At 43.7% G+C, this 23450-nt stretch overlaps 2 protein-coding genes across 7 annotated transcripts in view; both read right to left on the minus strand.

The window, feature by feature from the left end:
- LOC126982602 (mitochondrial pyruvate carrier 2-like) overlaps positions 1 to 3775 on the minus strand; it is a 34784-nt gene extending 31009 nt beyond the window's left edge. For 2 of the 5 annotated variants that reach the window (XM_050834788.1, XM_050834789.1), the window contains exons 1-3: positions 2799 to 2880; positions 2567 to 2617; positions 330 to 564 (exon numbers count right to left, since the gene is read on the minus strand). In XM_050834788.1, coding sequence (XP_050690745.1) covers positions 330 to 564; positions 2567 to 2611 — 280 coding nt within the window. In that variant the 5' untranslated portion in view covers positions 2612 to 2617; positions 2799 to 2880. Of the gene's footprint in view, positions 1 to 329; positions 565 to 2566; positions 2618 to 2798; positions 2885 to 3735 lie in introns of those variants that run through there. The other 3 variants (XM_050834790.1, XM_050834791.1, XM_050834792.1) reach the window with 3 other exon arrangements.
- The window catches only part of LOC126982599 (protein gooseberry-neuro-like), a 239954-nt gene that overhangs the window by 10942 nt on the left and 205562 nt on the right, over positions 1 to 23450 (minus strand). For both annotated transcript variants that reach the window (XM_050834780.1, XM_050834779.1), the window contains 7 exons: positions 18562 to 18797; positions 17707 to 17974; positions 17318 to 17575; positions 14628 to 14820; positions 12798 to 13461; positions 5335 to 5375; positions 4537 to 4637 (listed from right to left, as the gene is read on the minus strand). In XM_050834780.1, coding sequence (XP_050690737.1) covers positions 13299 to 13461; positions 14628 to 14820; positions 17318 to 17575; positions 17707 to 17974; positions 18562 to 18797 — 1118 coding nt within the window. In that variant the 3' untranslated portion in view covers positions 4537 to 4637; positions 5335 to 5375; positions 12798 to 13298. The remainder of the gene's footprint in view (positions 1 to 4536; positions 4638 to 5334; positions 5376 to 12797; positions 13462 to 14627; positions 14821 to 17317; positions 17576 to 17706; positions 17975 to 18561; positions 18798 to 23450) is intronic.

Consider the following 23450-nt stretch of genomic DNA (forward strand, 5'->3'; position numbering starts at 1 on the left):
AAAGAAAATTGTGTAGAAGTGAAAAAGAAGAAAAGAGGAACGAAAGGAGGAGGACCTAAGAAGCGATACAAAGCGTCACAGGTCAAAAAAAAGAAGAAGCACCATCCTGGTTATGGGACTGTCGTCACGCCCTCAAATTGTTCTTGGCCAAATTTTCATCGAAAGAGATACGGACACCGACACACCCAATGCAAGTACTCAAGAAATGAAGCAATATATTACGCTGCCAGTTCAACTCCCCCTCAAGAAAGCCTGCAGGTTAGAGGACGACGGCACCACCAGCCCGGGAGGGTCTGCTAGTCCCTGCAGCCCCCGCCACCACCACTCACCAGCCGGGTGGTTCCAAAACGGCTGGAACTTGGCCGGGACCATTCTGTCCAGCCTCCTGATGACCGTCCGGTACACAGCCGCCATGGTGACACTGCTGAGGGCGCTGCAGGGGCGGGAGGAGGCACAAATTAAGGCGGCAAGTGGGCGGCGCGGCGGTGCGGCGGCTGGTGACGCGATAAATACCTCCTCGCAGAATAAGTCGCTCCACTGTCCACTACGCTCTACGCATGCGCTCTGGGGAATGATTGATTGATTGATTGATAGTTTATTGTTTCAAGTAAAACAACAAGGGAGAAGGAAAGAACATGCCATCCCAACCCCCAGACAGTACAGTGTGATTATACAACTAGGGATACATGTGTAAGTAGCACCAGGAAACTAAAAAGATACAATGGTAGGGGTAATACACAGCAGGAAATTTTACCTGGAATGGAGTGATTGGAGTAAAAGTTGGGCCCAGGAATAGAGATTTTAGGATAGGGTAAATCTCCCCCTTTTCCCCCCGGCCCTCCTCTTCCATTCCAATCTCTCCCCTCCCATCCTATTTGCCATTTTCTACTGCCACTATTTTTCCATTTTGCCTGAATTCCCGCTCTCATCCTACTTTGTGCACATGTGATCTTTGTGATGGTCGATATTGCCGGTAAGACAACAACACACCAGACCAACAGACTATAATTTCTTTTCTTCTAAAATCTGCATGTCCTGTTCGTTTGTTATAAAGTCTTCTCTTAATTAAAAGTGTTCCTCTGATGTTTGTGCCGTGTATTGGAGCCGAAACAGAACAAGTAAACGACAGCGTTGAGTGAAATAATTATAGAAACAGTTAGCAAGATGCGAGCTATTTTGCGGCTGCGAGCTGATTCCTTCACCAGCGCTTGCCAAGTGACGGCCGGGGCTGGGCGGCCTTGGCGGGGCGGCCTTGGGTTATTACGTGGTCACTCTACGAAACTATATACACTGAGTTCGTTGCCTCCCCTATCATGAAAGGATTAACAATTCTTCAAAGCACACGAGAAATTTATCTGTTCGGAACTTTTTTTTTCAATCCCCCTGCGGGATTCGAAACCCCGGCCCTCGAAACGTGGGGCGGACGCCCTAGCTATTATCGAGATATAGGACTCGGGTATCTGTTACTATTACAGTGGTGTCTCAGAGCTCAATTATTGGTCCGTTACAGTTCATAATTACATATAAATGACGATATTACTCAACAGTGTCTACTACGATCTGGGTGTCAAAATAGCCTCAAACCCCAATATTTCACAGCAATGCATTGATGCAGCAAATAAAGCAAAACGAATGAAAGGGCTTTATAAGGAGAATCTTCTCATTCAAGAATAAAGATGTAATTCTACCACTAAACAGGACATTGCTTAATTATACAAGGTGTTCAAAATAGGGTATATAACAAAGATGATTTCTACTTTTCACAGCAAAGCCTACAAGGTCCTCCTTTTATGTTCTCTTTGAAGAAACGCCTTCCGAGGAAAACTGATTGAATGTTTCAAAACACTCAATGGTTTTACGAATGTGGTATGTGGATACATTCAAACTGTTTATGATCGATGATAGTCATGCATGAGAAACAATGGCGCCTGTACAGGTTATGCACCTGTACAGGTGCCCTGCGCATCATAAATCAAGATCCAGAACTCGAGTGTAAACGAATAAATTCATACTGCATAAAAAAAAGAAAAATCATCAACATTGCAGAGAGAAAATGGGCAGAAATGCAAAGTCTCGAGGGCCATATGATGAAGACATGGTAACATGCACTTAGGGGAAGAACGTACTGTCGGTATACTGAGGAGGTCTTCTATACATAGGCCAAGAAAAGATGAATATGAAAAAGATTATTGGTGTGGCACTAAAATGGGTATAAAGGCAAATGTGGTAGACAATATTGTACAACGTGAACATAGAGGAAGATGGTCATAGGAAAGATTTTATTTATTGATATAGCTGATGTCCAGTGACCAGGGTAAGGAAGAAATAACTACGTAGGTTGGTATGGAAGGAAGTTATGTAGATTATTATGGTGGGAGAGCGACAGCAATGTCACTCCTGTGCAAACAAAAAAAAAAGGTAACTACTTCAAACAATACAATAAGGTGCAACACTGAGCTAAGAGAAAAAGCATTGCAACCAAGTGATCCTTGGTATGATTATAACTTATGAGTTATGCTTAAGATCATTCATCCTTCATTGATTAACAACATGAATAAAATTTTACCTGAGAACAGCCAGAACCAAAAAGGTCGAACCCCTGAGAGTACATGTTGACCTGAAAGGAAAAGGAGGCAATGAAAGCAATGTTTTATTGTATGACTTTATTAAAATATAGATATTCAAATTATAAGATGTACATACAATAGCGAGAAGAAAGGTTAAATATACAATTGTACTGTCAGTGATAATAAATTGAAGAACATCTAATTAACAAGAGAAGTATCACCAAGGTCTACCTGCGCATCTCTTTCATTTACACTTCACTCTTCAAGGAGCAGCCACACCTGCCTCTTTGGCGGCCTTCCCTTTCGACCACTCATGGCTGAAACCCGAAAATAACGGTCAAGGTTTGTAAAGGTTTAAAGAAGAGCCACGAGTCAAAGAATTCAGGTTTGTGAAAAAAGAACACAGAATCCAGTGGATGCAGGTGGTATAGAGGAGAGGCAATGTGCGTCTCTTGTATTCAGCAGTTTAGTCTGCCTGTACACTACTGGAGTTTTCAGATGACAGTGGTTATGCAAAAAATTTAAGAAAAAGTGTCAATTAGGAAATAGAAAAAATAAAAATTATCATCAGTCATCTTCATACCCCCACCTTCTGTAGAACTCGCGGATCCGGGGAAAAAGTTTTGGGGGGCCCGATCGTTGAAGTGTCCGACGGAATTACCTACACACAATTTGGAATGTCCCGCAAGTTTTGTTGTTATAGCCGTAGCGCGCTTTTGAGCTAGTTTTCCTGTATCCGCTCAGACCATGGGGGGGCCTGCCCCCCCTTGGATGATGGATCCGCCAATGCTCTGTAGCCATACAGGGTGGGGGTGTGAAAATTACTTCTCTAAAATCTGACTCGCTATGTAGGTACTCACAAGAAAGACTGGTAGCAATGATAATATCATCCCTGCACGCTTTCCTGTGTTCTCTTTTTCGCATGAAGTCCATGTTTTACAGAAATGTTACAATAAGGAGTAAAAGTGTCACTATGCATTTTTTTATAAGATTAGGAAAAAAAATAATAAGATAGCAAGAAACAGACGTAGAAGGGAAGTGGAGCTGTAGGAAAGTATGGTGATTTATATAGAAAAAGTTTTAGAGCAAAATATCAATCTAAAATTTGTAATAGTAATATACTGTCAATTGCAGCAACAAAATATGGACATTCAAAGGGGATACTCACTTTGCAATGCGGCAGAGTTGGAAGATGCCAGTGCATGCCACAAACACGTTTACACTGAACAGGTTCCAGTTCTTGGGGATAATTACCAGGGAGTACCTGTAGACAGTGCATGTGGTCAGTGTTCACTAAGCTGCCAACCTTACAAAAACACAATATTGTTCAGGAAGATTATAACATATGATAGGCTTGAAAAGTAATGCTTACTGTGTCAACTAAACCTGAACAAGGAGCTGGAGGTAATAGTTACACATTAATATTTATTTAATGTACGTATATTGACAGTAAGGTGTCCGTATATGTGTACTTAAGCGTGAAGTGATCTTAGAGAGAAGGCATGCCTTGTAACGAGGTGTAACACCAAAATGCTGATTATTGAGGGCAAAAGTAATGATTAGACAAGCAGCATGAAAAGTACATGCTGGCAATGACAGTGTAATTTTTCTCTGATGGTCTCCTCTTTTTGGAGGAAAGTTTTCTGACTTATCTGAAATATGTATTTTTTCCCTTTCACATTTCAAGAACTGTGTTAACCCAGATGTTATCAGTATCTTGGACCCTTGGGTAATAGGTTCTCACCTACCAAAGGCTCAAGGGTTAAGGTGACAGATGATCACCAATGTTATGTGTAGATATAGAATATGCCTCAAAATTTGCCCTTTACTTTTAAGGAAAACATGCAGCTGTACTTTGATATATGTACTTGATATAAAAAATCTAGCTCCTGTGGGAGGAAAGACAAGATACAAAGCTATAAAATATAGTAAACGATGCAATACATAAGATATATCAAATGACTCTGACCTTGACCAGATGGTGCCTGTGGCAGCCAGTGCAGTGGACTGGGAAACAGACAGTTTTTCAGCAGGCCGAGCTACATCCCCCAAGCCAGCAAACACCAAGCCCTGGAGGAGACATGCATCTCAGGTGGGTCATCATCAAGGCTGCCACCAAGGAGTCTTGAGTATACTCTAGAATCCTTGGCTGCCAATTCCAAAGTCTAAGGAAAATGACATCAAACATCCACCAATACACTAGATAGGTAATTATGTATTTTAAATCTACTTATTAACTTTTGAGACATTTGGGAATTATTGTAAAACACTCATGCCACCATTGCCAATGTCTGCAGAAATATAAATTAACAAAGATAATAAGAAAAAACAGTATAAGGGAAGATTCATTGGGGACATACTTGCAAAATTAAAATTAATTAAGAAAAGTAGATACAGACCCAGTTTCTTTTTGCATTTAATTTTCAACATTATTAAACCATCTGTAGTTATTTACTCACTCTCCTTACAATAACTTCATTCTCACATTTATTCACTCATTCTTCCACTTCATATTGTTTCTTCTGGTTGGCATTATTGGGATGTTTACATAACACAAATGGCAGACAAATAAGTGAGTATAGGCCTATATACTTCTCATTAATCCTAAATATAGATCACAGACACATATCTAAAAGTACTAACTTTGACAATGCACAGCTGAGAGGAAGCAATTTAAATATCATTGCTAGTTGCCCAGTCATATGATATTTCAATCTATTATGCGTGTTATTTATTTGTGATCTAAGTAATTTTCCTCAATGCTTACCCACTTGATACATGGTCCCCAGAAGAACACAGTCTGTGGACCTGAGGGGGATAAAATATAGGTGTCACAGGAGAGGGTTGTGGCGTTGATTGCTGAATGTTGAGAGACAAACATGGTTTCAAGTATGTTAAGTACCTTTAGTATTTATTTGTCTGTAAATGCTATAATGAGTAAAGTATTTCTTGAGTAATTTTAATGTGTAGGAAACAAAGTGCTGTGGATTAATTTGGATTAACCATTCATAATTTATCGTCTTAATTGTGTAAGTGTATTACAAATATTATAATAGTTCTTTTAGTTGTTCTGTTATATTTACTCTCTTCTAGGTGCAGTGCTATAATAGTATCCTTAATAAGAGGCTACCTAATGTGAGAAAATTAATTAATAGAAGAAAACTTTATTTTAATTATGTCCTCTTAAATAAGGCTGTATATATTGTACATTTCCCATGAACTATTTAATATTTTTATTTATTTATGAACAATTACACAGGGCTGGAAGGAACATCTCTCTTTAAATCTGGGTAATCAGTCCAAGAGTAAAAAATCTGCACACAACTATATCTCCTTGGCCTTGAGTCTGTGGTGATGATCTCGGGGCATTCCCTGACTGAGACTTGGGCAGAGGCTGGAAACTGGGCTTCCTTGACATAATGATAAGCTTTAAAAAATAAAGTAGTTGTTTCCTTGGAACTAAAAACTATAATATAGCGAATTTATTGGTATTTTATCAGGTTTTATTGAATAATATAGGAATACAGTACAGTGGATGTTTACTTGAAAATTAAATGTTGAAAATTCAAACTGGGGGGCACATGGGAAAGCTAAAGGTACCGGCCCCCTTTTTTTTTTTTTATGTCATTGCCTATTGTGCCGGTAGGCCTTCTTTAGGGGCCTGGTGGTTGTGTTTATAGTGGCGCCATCTATTCTTGTCATATTGAAATATTTCGTAAAATCTATACCCCTTAAAAATATATATTTCTCCTAAAGAATGGGCTCCCTCAAGGATGGGCAGGTTTTCCTTGTGGACACAATAGCACTGCACTGCTTCAGTGATTTCAGCTTCTCTTATTCATCATTGGTTACCAGTAGAATGTCCTATGAAGTCTTTTTTTATATTTTCTAATTATATTATTGCTATTAGTGGTTAAGTTATTTCCATAACTGAGTTTCCTTAACTATACTTTGTAATAAAAAAACTAACACACACACACACACACTAGTCCAGCCCTATACATAGGGATGATGCTCATTTGAAATTATTATATATTGAAATTACTTATCCTTTGCATGGAAATACGGTCTTGGTACAACATGCTGTAGGTATATAGGCTGAACTATTGTTGCTGTGTGTGTGTGTGTGTGTGTGTGTGTTTGAGTCAGTGATTACTACTACTTTTATTTTTGCCAATTAGGTCGGGTCTCAATCATCGTCTTCAAAATACCATCCTTGTCCGAGTGATGTATCACACAAAGGTGTGTACCAAAGAACTAAAAAATATTGTTAATTTGAAAAAAAATATAGTCATCTTGGTTCAGTGTGCAGCTGATGGCCTGGAGGATGCGTACCTGTGGACTCAAATTAAATGCATGTCAATCAGATCTGTAGCAAGATCAAAACTGATCTGAATCATGAGTTATTCTGACAGGAGCAACACCTATTTTTTTCCTTTCCAGTAAAATGATCTATCAAAACAATAATTAATTAAAACAAGGTGCTCCAAATGCGACTATAATTTGTAAGGAAAATAGATAAATAACTGAGTGTTTTAGATATCTTGGTATAAATCTCTCAAGAAGATATATAGTGGAAAAATAGCGGAAGACAGACTGTCAGAGCGTGCCAGTGAGGTTCATCTTCTGGCACTGGTGGGAGAGGAGGACAGTTTGATGATATTTTAGGGGAGAAGGGAGGGGACTGAAGCGTGCTAGGGCATAAAATACTATCAGGAATGATTTAGGCTTCTCTGCTGTGGCCATTCCTTTGATGGAATTCTTCCAGAGCAAACATCAGGATAACAACTAATTAGTAAGATCAAGAAATGAAGGATGAAAAATGTGGATAATCCCGTGCTGTGAGACAACAGGAGGGAGGGAGGGAGGAAGGCATCCAAATAGCACGTCTAACAGCTCAATGTAACCGAAACTACAAAAAAAGAACAAACAAAAAATTGCCGTCATCAGTCAGCCCGACACACTGCAGGATTATGCGTTGCTTTGTTTTGCAAGGAATAGGAAAGGTGTTAACAGTTGAATTACAATACTATACATTACTGGCTTATTAAATAACAGATGTAAACTGACTGAGAAAAAAGCTATGGGTGACAGGCAAGCAGGGATTTTTTTTTAAATATTGGTTATTTTTTTAAATAAATTATTATTAATGGACAAATTAAGGTGAAAAATATTTTTGTCATAATGTCAAACAATATTTGGAAAGAGCTTACACGTACACTGCATTTCACACTCGCTGCAGGCAAAACTCATCCCAGTTATGATTATTCTTAGACAATGCATGCTTGATTATTCAACAAGGATGATAATGGGTGGCTCATTCGTTACTCGTATTGATGTAGATTTATCAGAACATATTACATCTCTAGGCAAGCGAAATATCTCGTACGAATCACAAATGCAAAAAACATTTCATAATTTTGCCGACCATATTACTACACCCCTTTGCTACTGCATAGCACAGGATAGTAAGAAAAACTCGGGTGTATATGATGACTGCATTGAAAAAAAGTTTTCCATACCCACGCACAGCCTATCTAGGCCTCCCTTAACCCTGCCAAAAACCACGAGGCTGTGCCGCCCCCCGCGCAGCGCCTCGCACTGTCCTCACCCGCTAAACGGAGGGAGACCAACGCTTCCTTACCTGCCGGGTGGGTCCAAAATGGGCGGAATTTGTCAGGAACGAATTTGTCAACGGTCCTCACCAATGCCCGGTATACGACAGACATGGTGACCCCTGGCGGTGCTCAAGATCAAATGCCTGAAATAGCCCTGCTTGGCGCTGTCCCTGCCTGCTGCCTGCTCTGCTCGGCGCGCCGCGGCGCACGGAGACTGCCACCCGCCGCCCGCTGCCAGGCGAGGCACGTGGCTCGGGTACGTCACTTTATGCGTTTGTCATTATTTGTACAGTAACTACTCATTATATTTAATTGGACCCTTACACTGCGCTGGCAAACACACATACACACACACACACACAAGGTACGTTCTCTCTCTCTCTCTCTCTCTCTCTCTCTCTCTCTCTCTCAATAAATGTCTACGTAGTTGCATCGATTCGTAACATTTTCTAGACCTAATGAGAAAACACTCAACTATAAACACACAACTTTAATTAATCTTCTAACTTCTTAAATATTTACAAATTTCAACATTACTTTTTTGCTAAACAGTTATATAAAGTCTGTCCACAAACTGACTGCCACCTCTGCTGCACCATCTCGGACAGTTCTAGGCCAGGCATCCGCCCTAACCTACACCCTCGATAATCTCCTTAGCGACACCCGCCACGCCATCCATTAGCGAGGCAATCATGCAAGTAATCCCCGTTCATCGCCGCGGCCCGCGTGAGAACCAACCGCCGGGAAGCATGAATCGTCGCTCACCTTCCTTCACAAACAGGTGTCGCACGCTATTACCCAACACTTCCGGGGCCTCGATACCTTGGATGCAGGTGTACTCAGGTGGGTAGGTAGGTAGGTATGTGTAGGGTAGGGTCGTAGCGAAGAAGAGGGAGTGGGGGTGTTTGAATTTCCTATGTTCCATCTAAAAACTAAGATTTATAAAACTGAAATGATTTTGGTCTCTTTTGGGTTAGTGGCTCAGTTTGCTTGTGAATGTCTGTATTTGGTAGGTTTTGATAGAGTACTTCTATGTATGTTATATATCTCATAAGGTATACCGTATAGCTATGGTCGTTAAACTATCTATCTGTCTGTTTGTTGCCCTAGTTGTAGCATTCATGATTCTATATATGCTCGTGTCTCCCTGTCTCCTTTCATTTTTTTGTGTGTGTTTAGTGTTCCATTATTCACGTTTTTTCCCTTCTTCACATCTCCCATTCACTTGAGCAGTCCTCTGGTTTCTTCTTCAATATAAATGGATTAACGTATCTCTCCGTATTCCTCCTGTGTTTATGTATATTTCTTCCTCTCGGTAGCTCAAGGGAAGAAAACTTTAATCGCACCTGAAGTAGGAACAACTAATGACAACCAAACGATATATAATAAATAAACACATAAATTTTGGCACTTTCTTAATCCTCCGATGCCTCTCCTTTTTCCTCTTTCTCCCCTGTAAGTTAATATGGCACTGATAGCTTTAGGAGTAAGAACAAAGCTATCAGTAACATAACCTTTACATCACAACTTCTTTCATACCTCTCTTACTCAACGCCCTTCGCCCTTAATACGCTCATTCCTACCCCTTCTCCCCTTTAGATATATACTGTGAGGTTTAAGAACTAAGCTATTAATACAAGAACCTTCACAATTTATCTCCGTGTGATGCAACTCCTTCCCTCGCTTGCTGTCTCCCTCTTTATCCCAACCCTAAACCTATCTTCTTAGCCTTAACTTTTCCTTCTATTGCCGCCCTTCCCCTTCAGCAGCTATACCCATCCCCTTATCCCTCGTCCTCTCCCTCCCATACCTGCCGAGTCGCTCCCACACCTTACACTGAACGCCCCCGCACTGCCGCCTCGCCTCACGGTTCCCACGGCTCAAAGGTAAACACAACGCAAACAAACCACGGCGTCCCTTCCGGCCCACTGGAGGCGAATGGCGAAGCGACGACTCCCGCACCCGGTTCAAAGACGCGGGTAAGGCGATCGAGGCCCATTCTACATAGGCTGAATCCTTTGAAAAGCTTGAAATATGGGTCCCGTACTATTGGAATATGATACATCTATAGGGCTAAGGTTGGAAACGTTCTGGTTGATACACATAACTAATAATGGGATGAGTCAGGTTGATGTGATGGCGCGGGGAGCAGGTAGCTAACTTCCATTGGGAGAGAAAAAAAAAGTAAACTCAGATAAGCGTGAGAGCGAGGTCAAAGACAGGTAGTGCAGATATTCTATTTAGCACCCGCAATAACTTAAACAAAATCTACTATTGAAATATTGTAATTCTGGGTCTATATCAAAATACATCAATATACTTAGACATAGTATTTACACAAAGTATTGTTAGGACACGTAGCATTATGCCTTAATTTGATACATTCAGATTAAGGAAGGAGATAGGGAAAAACTGGCTCACGAAAAAGGTAACGGATGAGTAGAAGAAATTAAGCAGATGAAATGTTTATAAAAATACGATTGAAAAAATAAATGAAACTTAGATATAATATTACGGAAGGAGAGGGAAGTCAGTAAATAACTTATTCTCAGGAGCTGCCATGTGGAAGCCGACTGGCCTTTTGTTTTCTCCTTGCATCCTTACTTACTGTAACTCATAAAAGCTGGTGGGAGTCTGTGCGTGTGAGTGAATTCATCTCCACCCTTCCCGGCCGAAAGGTCTATATGAGCATTAATTACAGGCTACATAACGCCACACAGGGACACGCACACAGGTATCAAGCTAAACAAAAAGAGTAACAAACACGAAGCTAAATGGAAGTACACGAAAAAAGAACATTGTTAATCTGAAGCCTGTATAATCTCAATAGCACCACCAGACGGGTGTACATGAACACAAGTATCGAGATAAACAGAAGACAATGAAAATACCATAAATAGGAAGCTTAATGTACGACAGCTCTTTTTGTGCCCTAGAGCTGTCTCCTTTGTTGTAAAAAAAAATATACTAAGCTTAGCAGGACAGTGATCACGTGGGCATGAGTATTAAGTTTATTAGAGTGAATTAGGAGGTTACAGGTTGACAGGGCATTACAGAAGCATTAAGGACATCCACCCACACTATGTAGAGGCGAGCGGCGCCCCCCACTCCCCCAGCACACGATGCGGGGTGGGGGAGGGAATGTGTTGGGGGTTACGTAAAGTTAAAGTAGAAGGAAGTTTATACACGAAATACCTTAACGCTACGATCCAGATTTTGATGATGCAGTAGGTACAAAAATACGAGCTTTACGAAGGCTAACTCTAAGGCACAGTCAGGCTTACCCGCGGCGTCCAGGGGTGAGGGGCGGCCCTTCCCTGCCCCGCCACGCCCCGCCGAGCACCGCGGCGGAGGTGACAAGGCGTGCCGCTGTCCCTGGCGAAGAGGTGGGACAAGGACCCCAACGCTCATCGTAAGCACAATTAGCAGCGTTTTCCACACGGCTCAAACACGGACGCGAAACTACCTTGCGAAGTAGGGCGGCTATTATTTAAATTTAACAGGCACTCAAGTGATTTAATAAGCTTTAGAGTTAAATAAAGGTAATAAAACACGAAATTCATCAAGAAGTGGCAACCGCGCAATGGCCGGATGGGTGTCGGTCGCACAATAGCGAGGCTTCAGAAGCTCCGACACCTGACAGACAGACTCGCGTCGCGGCGGGGAGCTGGCGCCTCGACTGGGACTTAAGGCTTTTACCGCCAACATGATGTTCGGGCCGCCCTGAATATCCAAACATTGACGTTACGACGAAGGAACGCGGCGCCTCACGCCAAGGACGAGTCAAGGTGTTGGGCAGGTGCTCCGCGGCCACGCACACCAGCCATCACGCCGGGCTGGTTACCTTGTTCCCTATAGTTATGGGACTCTCAACGGGTAGTTACCATTATAAAGGTAAATTGGTAATACAAGAAGGGTAATATATGGCTTTGTTGCAAATATATCGATAAAAGTGACACTATTTCGTATAAAAAAGATTACGTATATGAACTACATAATTTGTGTTGTAACCATAAAATATAAGTTTAAAAATGTTGTTGTGTGACTGTGATTCAGTTTACAGCTTGAAAATTGAACAGGTTTGGGTGGCTTACGTTCGCCGGCACCGGACGGTAGACAGTGAGCACCACTGACGAAGGTGGTGGTGAGTGGAAATGGGTTGAGGAGCCCTGGCTGGACGAAGACACTTGAGTGCTTAAGGCCTCGGCATATGACTAAGGAAGACATAATCAGCGTACACACACACACACACACACACACACACACACACACACACACACACACACACACACAACGACGGCAATGGTTGTTCCGAACACTGATCATAAATACATTTGGCATCTAAAAAATTCATTCCGCCGTGCAAGGCGACGCAGCACAACATTAATCACACTGTTACGAGAGGCACGAAGTTTGTACCATCACTGCTCCAATAAGGCCTGACGGTCACGGGTACCTGGGCGGGTCGTTCCTGAGCTCCCGCGGCGACAAGCTTAACAGTTCTTGTCCTCGGTGCTGCCGCGAAAGTTGTTTGGGTGTCCCCGAAGGTTTTAATGTCGAGGGCTTGTCTTACGCAACAAACGCTATTCTACAAACTGAAGAATGTTCGTACCTCAGCCCGGGCAGGGGAGGACCGGAGCTGCGGATCCCCGGCTGCTGCCTCGGCGGAGAGGATGACGACTGGAGAGACAGAAGCATAAAGGACTCGAGGGGATCGAGACCTCGAACGCACTTGAGATGTTTTGAAGCTTCGATCTTTTTTAATGTGTAAGTATCAGGTATGGGAAGAAGGCACAATTCAGCGCATCAAGAGGCGTGGCAATAAATTGTCACACAGCAGCTGCAGGTGTTCGAGGCACGGAGAGTCTTGCGACATCGTACTCGTTAAAGAGCTTCGAGTCGGAGAACATTGTCCTTTGTTATGCTGACGACGATGATGAAGACGTTGAGGCTACACGATGATTAAAAACCCTACAACCCTATCTTGCTGACAATTTACACTTACAAAAAATGAATCATTAGCTTCCAGCACGGCCTGTCAACAATACTATTTTCTAAAGGCTGAACACGAATTGTTCCCTTCCCTACATTCTTTCCCCTCAGCCCCGCGCCCTTAGAAGAGAGGGAGCGGCGCCCCCTTGTGGTGCCGCAGCTGTTGGTTGAAGTTCGCCGCCGCCGCCGCCGCCGTGTACTGCGTCGGGTAGTGAAAGGTCTTCATGCTGTCCATGGGGAAGTGTTGGCTGCCCATCAGCATGTCTCCGCCGCCCATCATGGTGCTGGGGAGGGAGGGAGGGAAAGGGCGTTGGTCAGTACAATTGCGGTAAAAGTGTAAAGAAAAGATAATTAAAATGTGCTGCAGCTCTTTATATCGGTTATGAATAATGATCAAAGTAATATATTTATCATGCTTCATGGTCAAAGGTCTATTAGAAGCAGACTTCGATGAATATAAGAACCTGAATGAATTGTGTCACATTGATACTACTGCTAAGTAGCAACTCATACAAGCTTTTTTTTTTGCTTAAAAAAAAATATAGAAGCGTATGTACTTTTTACGTGCTTTTCAACGCCTCTCTTTACAAACTTTTCTGCATAAAGAGTACGAAAGAAGTACGCAAGAAAGTACGTACTTTTATGTACTTTCTAAAGCCAAAGATAGGCCAAAAGGGGCATTAAAAAGTAAGCAAATAAGTACGTACATAATACATACGTGCCTTTTTATTGATTTTTCATGCATAAAATTACGGAAAAAAGGCGACACGAAAGTAAAAAGCATTAATTTTCTGCATACTTCTTACGCTCTTTTTACGCATTTTTTTTTGCGTAAAAAGACAGTAAAAAAGTACGTAGAAAAATACGTATGACTTACGCATCTTCAACGGCCTCGTTGACCAACATTCTTACGTCAAAATGTACGCAAAAATGCATTAAATAGTCCGTACTTTTTACATACTTACTGACGCAAAAGTAAGTCAAAAAGAGCTTTGAAAAGTACGTTCTTTTTATGTAATTTTTTTACGTACCTTTTACGTAAAACAGCAAGTAAAAAGAGCGTAAAAAGTACGTAGAAAACAAGGTACCTTTTACGAACCATTTAAGGCCCCTTTCAATGTACGTTTTTGAGCGTAAAAAAAATCATAAAAAAGAACGTATTTTTACATACCTTGTCATGTACTCTTTGAAGCAAAAAGTATGTCAAAAGAGCGTTAAAAACACGTAAAAATGGGTGCTATTTTACATGCTTTTACATTTACTTTTTTTTCGCTAAGTACGTAAGAATGGGCGTCAAAAAGTACAAAAAAGTACGTAGTTTTTTTTTTAAACTGACAGGTCTTTGGCATCTTTCTTCTTATTCTTTGTGTGAGTAGCAAGATGAATGTCCTTTTATCAGGCCTTTCCTTATATCGTAAACACACACACACACACACACACACACACACACCTGTAGTTGTCGTAAGGGATGTGGTGGGCGTGGTGGTGGGCCCCCCAGGCGTCCCCCGTCTTGGCGTGCAGCGGCCCCCACGAGGCCTCCGCGTGGTGTCCCGCGGAGGTGGTGAGGCTGTTGGAGGCCGAGTAGTCCGCGGCGGAGGTGGCGTGGCCCCCCAGCAGCCCGGCAGCCCCCGCGCCTGACCCTCCTGCCGGGGAACACGTGATTAAGCGTTAATACGAGGCGTGGCGGGGAGTGACAGGCGATATCTTGGGGCTTGTGTGTGCCCCGAGCGGCCTGCCTCATAACACTCATGAAAATAGGTATATACAGAAATAAAATATGACAAAAGATGAAAACAACAAAACAAGTTAAGATAAATGAATAATGATTAGTAACTGACTGACTGACTGACTAATTTACTGACTGACTGACTGACTGAATAATAAAAAAAAAGTTAAATATATGATAAACAAATGAATATGAAACAAATGAATAAGTAAATATGTAATAAAAATGCGATAGACGATAAGTAAATAAAAAAAATATAAATGTAAACGCTATTATAGCACAGACAAATAGCTGATCGCCACTACTTATTCACTGTGTCTAAAAAATGTTGTACGTCTTTACTTAACGAAATAGATGATAGAAAGTGTATAAGTCTCTCTCTCTCTCTCTCTCTCTCTCTCTCTCTCTCTCTCTCTCTCTCTCTGCGTCATGTCGTGCCCAGCGGAGCGTCGTCTCAGGAACACTTGTCCTCCAATTCTCTCGTCATCGCTCCATCAACCAAACATTTTCAGTCGTTTGAGACCATCAGTGCGGAGCCTTGGAACGCCCCGTCACACACACACACACACACACACACACACACACACACACACACACACACACACACACACACACACACACACACACAGCAACGTTGCCAAATTATCGTACTCAGCCTCTAATATTTATCGATTTCCGACCCAAAAACTGTTTCCTGGGCCCCAGTAACGAGATTAATTTGTAGGTATCGTTAAAGTAGTTAACTGCTGATGTTTCTTGGCAATAGTTATGCGTCGGAAACCGGTCAACACTATGCTCTGAGTACGATAATCTGGCAGTGGTGACACACACACACACACACACACACACACACACACACACACACACACACACAAGCGCTAGAGGAGAGAAAAAGAGATAATAAAATAGAGAATAAAAGAAAAAGAATAAAACAGATGTAGTGAAAAAGGCGTGAAAAATGTCATAGTTATGTAAAAAAAATGATAAATGGCAAGATAAGGAAAGAGTAAAAAATGAGATGCTGTGTATAATTGAAAAAACATAAATAAAGAAGATAAAAATTAAGACATAGTGAAAGCCAAAAAGAATGAAGAAAGCATTAAAGTGGAAAGAGAAGAACCGAAACGAATCAAATATTAAAAAACGCAGAGAAAGAAAAAAAAAATGCTCAGACACTCAAAAAAATGACGAAAGAGTGAAAATAGAAAGAAAAAAAAAGAATGGAGACACGAGAAAAAAAATAAACAAGCAGATAAATAAATAAATAAATAAATATCGACATAACCAAAAATTGAAAGAAAAACGCAAGAAATAAATAAAGAAACAAAAGCAAAGCCAGCGCAAAAGTCGGGTCCACATCTGTCCATTTCTTTACATTTATTTAGCTCCTCGGAATATTTGTCTCCGAGGTTATCTTTGCTCAGCCCACCGCGTCTCCCGTAAACACACTATTACCGACTCAGGAAGCGCCAGAAAACACACTCCCTCCGTGTATATAAAAACAAGAAACGCTGCACTAAGAAATGTTTATGTCATACTCGCGTTTATTGTGTGTGTGTGTGTGGAGAGAGAGCGAGTTTGAGCGGCGAGAGGAGGAGGCGGGGAGAGGAGAGAGGGGGACGTGGATATGTTTGTCAAAGAATTGTATTTAGATTGTGAACGAGTCGGGAGGAGAGAAGGAGAAAGGAACGTGAAAATATTGGTCAGAGAATCGCATTTATAGAGTGTGAGGAGAGAAATGTGGGACGCGGAATTGGTTGTTGAGGGTCGCCTTTTTTGTTTCGGTGGAGGGTGTGAGTGAGCGAGCAAGGAAGAAAGGTGAAGACGAAAAAGCGAAAAAAAATTGTCAAAGAATCGCACTTATAGAGTGTGAGGAGAGAAATGTGGGACGCGGAGATACTTGTTTAGAGTCGCCATTTAGAGAAGAGTGTCGGTGAGCGAGGAGGGAAGAGGAGGAGGGAAAAGAACGTGGAAATATTGGTTAAAGAGTCGCATTTATAGCGTGTGGGGAGAGAAATGTGGGACGCGGAGATGCTTGTTGGAGTAGCGTTTATAGTTTTGGAGGAGAGCGTGAGTGAGCGAGGAGGGAAGGAGAGGACAGGAGAAAGCGAAGAGGTTTGTCAAAAAATCGCATTTATTTTACGTGAGGAAGACTGTGAGGACAAAGGGAGGGGGGAGGGGATGTGAGGCGTGAGGGGAAGAAGGTGCTAAGGAGGAACAGGTGAGGGGTAAGGTAGAGGCTTATTCGTCTGTAAGGGGGTGTTGAGGGGTGCAGGTGAGGGGTAAGGTAGAGGCTCATTTGTCTGTAACGGGGGGGGGTTGTGGGGGTACAGATAGGGTGTGTGGGGGGGGGGGGGCTCACCTGTATGTAGGAGGGAAGTGTTGAGGAGATGCAGATAAGGGTAGGGGCTCACCTGTCTGTAGTAGGGAGGTGTGTGCTGCGGGGGGGAAGATGGCGGAGGGGCCGTTGTTGGAGGTGGACAGCATGGACATCATCTGGCTCTGCAGGTTGGTCTGCGCCGCGCCGCTCTGGTGGAGGTTGGCGGCCTGTAGACTGCCATCCGCCATCCCGCCGCCGCCGCTGCTCACCCCTCCGCCTCCACCGCCACCCGCTGCCGCCGCTGCCACCTGCTGATTCATGAGGGCGGCCCTGGACCACGCGCTGGCCTCACCTGCTTGGGTGGTGAAGGAAGGGAGGACACCCGTTTTTTAGTCGCTGGAAAATTAACGATAATAACAAAACACCATAATTAGCATGTTGCCTCGGCCAGGGCCGAAAATGGCAGACCAAGGGAACACTTACCGTGGGCCTGGTGGGCGGCGGCGGCGGCGGCGTGGGCGTGGTGGTGGTCGTGGGCGGCGTAGTGATGTGCGGCGGCGCCCATGGTGGTGGAGGCGGTGGTGGTGGAGGAGGTGATGGGCGCGGGGGCCGTGGCTGGGGGGTGGAGGGTGGGCGGGAGGCTGCCGGGGTAGCTGGTGGTGCTCATGGCGAGGGCGTTGAGGGCCGTCACGCCCATGCCCTGCCCCGTCATCTGCTTCCGCCAGCGGGCCCGCCTGTTGCTGAACCACACCTGTGGGCGACAAGGGCATCAGCACCTGGCAGGACGCCGCTCCGTGCCACTCGACGGTGACGAGACACGAACAGGAACAACGCTTTAGATAACGAGGCAACACACTTGCGGGCGGCCTTTGACTGTTGGAAAACTTTTGAAAACAAATTTTGCCACATACACAAACAGGTGCATGGTCCACTCGACTTACACAAGAACATAAGGAGTTTGCATGAGGCCAGTCTGCCTGCACAGGTCAACCCTAATATATCTAAAATAACCTATCCTAATTAGTTATGAGTTTGTATAACCTGCCTTTGAAGACGTCCATTGTATTGGCACTCACCACACCACTGCCAAGCCTGTTCCTACCACTCTACGTAAAATAATGATCCTTGTCAGTGTCTTTAATACATCTGAATTTTTATAATTTAAATCCATTGTTGCGAGTACCACCCTGCTCTTCCTACAACATACTGACATGGCCTTTAATTGCAAACTACTCTAGTCATTTACTACAACGTAACTATCTTCATCACTCCTGAAACTGCATTTTATGAGCGCCACGAGGACCGGAGAGCCACCTATGTAAACACCTTCAGCCTCACCTGTACCCGCGCCTCAGTCAGCTTGGTCCTCTGCGCCAGCTCCTCTCTCGTGTACACGTCGGGGTACTGCGTCCTCTCGAAGGCTCGCTCCAGCTCCTCAAGCTGCTCCGCCGTGAAGGTGGTTCTCGAGCGCCGCTGCTTCCTCTTGATGGGGATGCCTGGCTCACTCTCGGTGTCACTGTCGGAGATGGAGCCGCCGCCCCCTGCAGGAGAGATCGACACGAGCCGCTCAGCATCTGTGCGGTGGCGAGAACAAGGGGGTGAGAAACTCCACTTAGCCACGGGGGGCAGCATGGCAGGGACACAGCATGGGAATGGGGTGCCGCGGGTCGGTGTGCTGCATGCGCTGCTTCAGGCAGCGGGCGTGGCGGCAGACCTTAGAGCAGCGTTAGTGGTTAGTGACGGCGTCCTGGTGAACGTACGGCGTCCGTGGCGGGGAATACCTATGAGGACTGGAGGTGAGGTGTGTCACGGCAAGGTGAAGTGACGTGAAGAGCATGAAGTCATTAAAGAGAGGCTGAAGACAGCTTTGACTTGAGAGGAGAGATAACGGTGAGTAAGACAAGGGCGGTGCACGCTTGGGCGGTGACGGCTGCTGGGACAGAGTATAATGAAATAAAGGAGCGAACTCTAAGTAAACGGAAAAGTTAGTACAGTGGTAAAGAGATACGTAAGGAATAATCAGTTAGCATAAAGGACCGTTTGAAAAAGAAAATTATTGACTAAAGACGGAGAGTTCCTCATCTCTCCTATTTCAGCTGCTGTGTATACTGTATATATATATGTATATATGTATATATATATATATATATATATATATATATATATATATATATATATATATATATATATACTGTAGTAGTAGCGTAGTCATAAGTTATATAGACTAACAAAAGCAGGCATGCATGAATGGGCAGGCCGGGGAGGCTCAAGAGCTAGAATGCAGGTGCGAGGCAGAGTCCTTCATCTGGTTAGGGACAAGAAGCATCAGTTCCCTGAGGCTCAGTTCCCAACAGTGACACCCAGGGCAGCCGCGGCTCAGCCTTTACGTATTCGCATCGCGAGCTGCCAGCATTAGCATGTCGGGCTCGTCCGCAGGGCAGTGTCCGTCCAGGCGGTGCATGGGTCGCCGGCCCCGAGGACCACGTTGCCGTTCAGGTCGAACTTTGGACGGGTTACGCCGCCCACTGTGCCACGCCCCTTACCCTCTGATGCCCACAAGGCAGCGGCAGCGTTAACTGTGTCCACCACTGATGTGAGCAAGATATAAAACTACTGATGCAAAATCACATGTCTAGCATGGCTTTTCATGAAAGCCGCAAGAGAAGGGGCTAAGTAAAGGTGGATAAGATACTATCATTAAGAAACGGGCAACTAGAACACTTCATATTTCCAACACAAGTAACAGGGGGTTGTGGCCGTAGGCCGTAGGATGAAGGGCAAGGAACAGCGAGGGACAAGCATATTCAAGTGAAAAAAAATAGCAAAATGAAATTTATTCTGAAAATTTTGGTGTGCCTCTTCGTGTGTGACGAAGGTAGGTTTATATAACTGCTTATGTACGAGACATTCTTTGCAAGACGATGAGAAGCCGAGAAGATATTTCAGCCCAGAATATGCCTTTTGCAGCAGCCATGGTGAATGTGGTTGTTGATGATGATGCTACTGCTGCTATAACTACTGTTGATGTTAATGATGCTGATGATGTTTTTTGGCAGTTGTTAATGTTATTGGTGTTACTCCTGCTACTGCCTTGGCTTCACTACATTGATCCAACTACATCTAAAAAACAAAAAACAAACAAACAAAAAAAAAATACATAGGTATTATTGTTATTATTTATTATTATTATTATCATTATTATTATTATTATTATTATTATTATTATTATTATTATTATTATTATTATTATTATTATTATTATTATTATTATTATTATTATTATTATTATTATTATTATTATTATTATTATTTTTATTATCATTATTATTATTATTATCATTATTATTATCATTCCATTATTATTATTGTAGTAATTATTATTATTATTATTATTATTATTATTATTATTATTATTATTATTATTATTATTATTATTATCATTATTATTATCAGTAGCAGTAATAGTAATGCCGCTGTTGGTACCACTGTTATGACAAAAAAAAAAATGCACGTGTAAATAAAAAATATAAAAAAAAACCTTGACAAACCAGTGAATGAATGAATGGATAAAAAAATATTTGATGAACGAAATAGCAAGTGATCAGTGAGTAAGAGAGAATAAGTGAATGAGTGAGTGAGTGAGTGAGAGTTAAATAAGTGAGCGAGTGGCGTAAAAAAAATCACAAACACGTCATCCTAAACCGATGCAAGAGTATGTTGTTTTTTCCTCTTTTTTTCCCTCAGGTTAATTTCCCGGCAAGGTTCAGATAAGACGTGCCCGTGCATATCTTTAAGTGGGCTGGGAGGGCAGGGGCTGTAGGGGAGCTGGAAGGGGGGCTGGAAGGGGAGATGGAAAGGGGACTGGAAGGGGAGATGGAAGGGGGTTGGAAGAGAGGAAGGAAGGGGGGCTGTAAGGGGGGGCTGGAAGGGGAGATGGAAAGGGGACTGGAAGGAGATGGAAGGGGTTGGAAGAAAGGAAGGAAGGGGGGGTGGAGGGGGCTGGAACAGGAAAGGGGACTGGAAGGGGAGATGAAAAAGAGACTGGAAGGGGAAATGGAAGGGGGTTGGAAGAGAGGAAGGAAGGGGGGCTGGAGGGGGCTGGAAAGGGGACTGGAAGGGGAGATGGAAGGGGGTTGGAAGAAAGGGGGGCTGGAGGGGGCTGGAAGGGGAGATGGAAAGGGGACTGGAAGGGGAGATGGAAGGGGGTTGGGAGAGAGGAAGGAAGGGGGGCTGGAAGGGGAGATGGAAAGCGGAGCCATGATGGGGCTGTGGAGGTACTGTGACGCTGAGGTGATGAGGAGGGGATGCTGAGGATGTGCTGACAATAAGGGCTGAGTAGGGGGTGTAAAGGTGCTGAATATAGGATGTGTAATGCTGAGCTGAGGAGGTGATGTGATGCTGAGGCGTTGAGGATGTGCTATTAAGTTGCTATAGGAGGTGCTGCAATGCTGAAGTGATGAGAGGAGAGGAACAGGAGTGAGGAGGGAACGCTGAAGGTGCTGACAAGGTGCTGATGGAGTGCTGACGAGGTGCTGAGTATAAATGATGAAGAGATGAAAGGAGAGTATTGGGAGGATGCTGAGTATTGGGGAGATATAGAGGTGCTAAGTATAAGTGCTGAGGAGGTGCTGTCGAAGTGCTGGGTTGGCCCGTCAAGGCGTGTAGGGGAAGGTGAAGCAAGGGCGGGCTTCAAGAATTCCTCCATCGAAACAAAAGAGGTTCTCAGAAATGACAGGTGGTTATGAGGTCACACTTTGTTAGGGGGCCGCATATGCGGACTCTCTCTCTCTCTCTCTCTCTCTCTCTCTCTCTCTCTCTCTCTCTCTCTCTCTCCCCCCTTGCACACATGGGTAACAAATGAATGCTGCATAAATTATATTGCAATACATTAGTTGCAATTGGTCTGTAATAAGCGTGTCAATATCACCAGCACGTCCAGCCCCGCGCGACGCCCCGACAACAAAACGAGTCATTTGGGGCCCGCGCCAGCCACACGGGCCGCCGCGCCGCTCCTCGTAAGGCCGCCGCGCAGGCACCAACACTAGCAAGGAGCGTCTTAGCCGAGGTGTTTATTAGCATCCTCTTGGCCCCGGCGGATCATTTATAACAATGGCGTCGGGTCGCCTCCCCGTTGTTTCGTAATGGCGCGCTCCGGGCCGCCGCCAGTGGTGCCAACGCCGCGCCTCCGCTTCAAGGAATTAGGAACATCTTGATCAACATTTTTTTATTCTTCTGTTTAAAGTTTTCCAGGCACGACTTGGCTTGAGGCGCTGCGGGGAGGATGAAACGTAAGCGCCGAGGAAGGGCCAACATGCGCCTGAGAAAATACCAAACGATTGCCGCATTAACACTCGCGCCTTCAAGAACCGCCGTCGTTGGCAACAGCGTCGAGATCGTAATATCCAACATTGAATTCTATTTCGATGTTCGGTGGCGCGGTGGCCTCCAGCTCGCGGCGTCCACCTCAACACTGCTATTATTGGGTGGACTCTAAGGCCCGTATTCTCAGACGCTTCCGCCTCTCACGTCAACTACCGAAGGCTACTAAGGGTAAGGGTACCAAAGGGTAACTAACCAAAGGGCGAAAAGGAGTTAAAAGTGAGTGTTTTTTCACATTCATGGCACAAAGGAAGGGTCAGACTACCACCGGAGTCATAAAACTATTCATGGAGATGCTCACAGCTCTTACGAAAGGCTTTTTAAAATGTGTAAGCTTGGACGCTGGAATGTTTAAGGATATGGGATATTAAGGATATGTCAATGCGGAGGACTGAGAGAGGAAAGATTAGTTGATCATGCAGAAGAGTTGGGAAGAGGATGTAAGGACGAGAAAGGAAGGTGAAGAATGAGAAATGTAGACGAGGAAAGAGAGAGGAAGAAGGGGAAAGTGGAAATAAGGAAAAGGAGAGGGAGAGGAGAAAAGGGAAGAGGGAGAAGCCACAAAGTCAGAAGGATAGGGAAGAAGAAAAAGAAAGGGATAAGGGAGAATGAAAATGAGGGGAAGAAACATGAGAAAGAAGAGTAATAAGGACGGATACAAAAGAAAAGGGAGGATGACAAAGAAATATGGGGAGAGAGAAAGAAGACAATGAGAAAGGAATGGAAGAAGGGAAAATGGAGGGGAAAATGAAAACGGAGAGGAAAAGAGAGGAAAAAAGAGGAGGGGAAAGGGAAGAAAAGAAAGGGGAGATGGTTAAAAGAGATAGAGGGAAGGAATGGAGGGGAAA

This window comes from Eriocheir sinensis, chromosome 51 (assembly GCF_024679095.1).
Source record: "Eriocheir sinensis breed Jianghai 21 chromosome 51, ASM2467909v1, whole genome shotgun sequence".
Lineage (NCBI taxonomy): Eukaryota > Metazoa > Arthropoda > Malacostraca > Decapoda > Varunidae > Eriocheir > Eriocheir sinensis.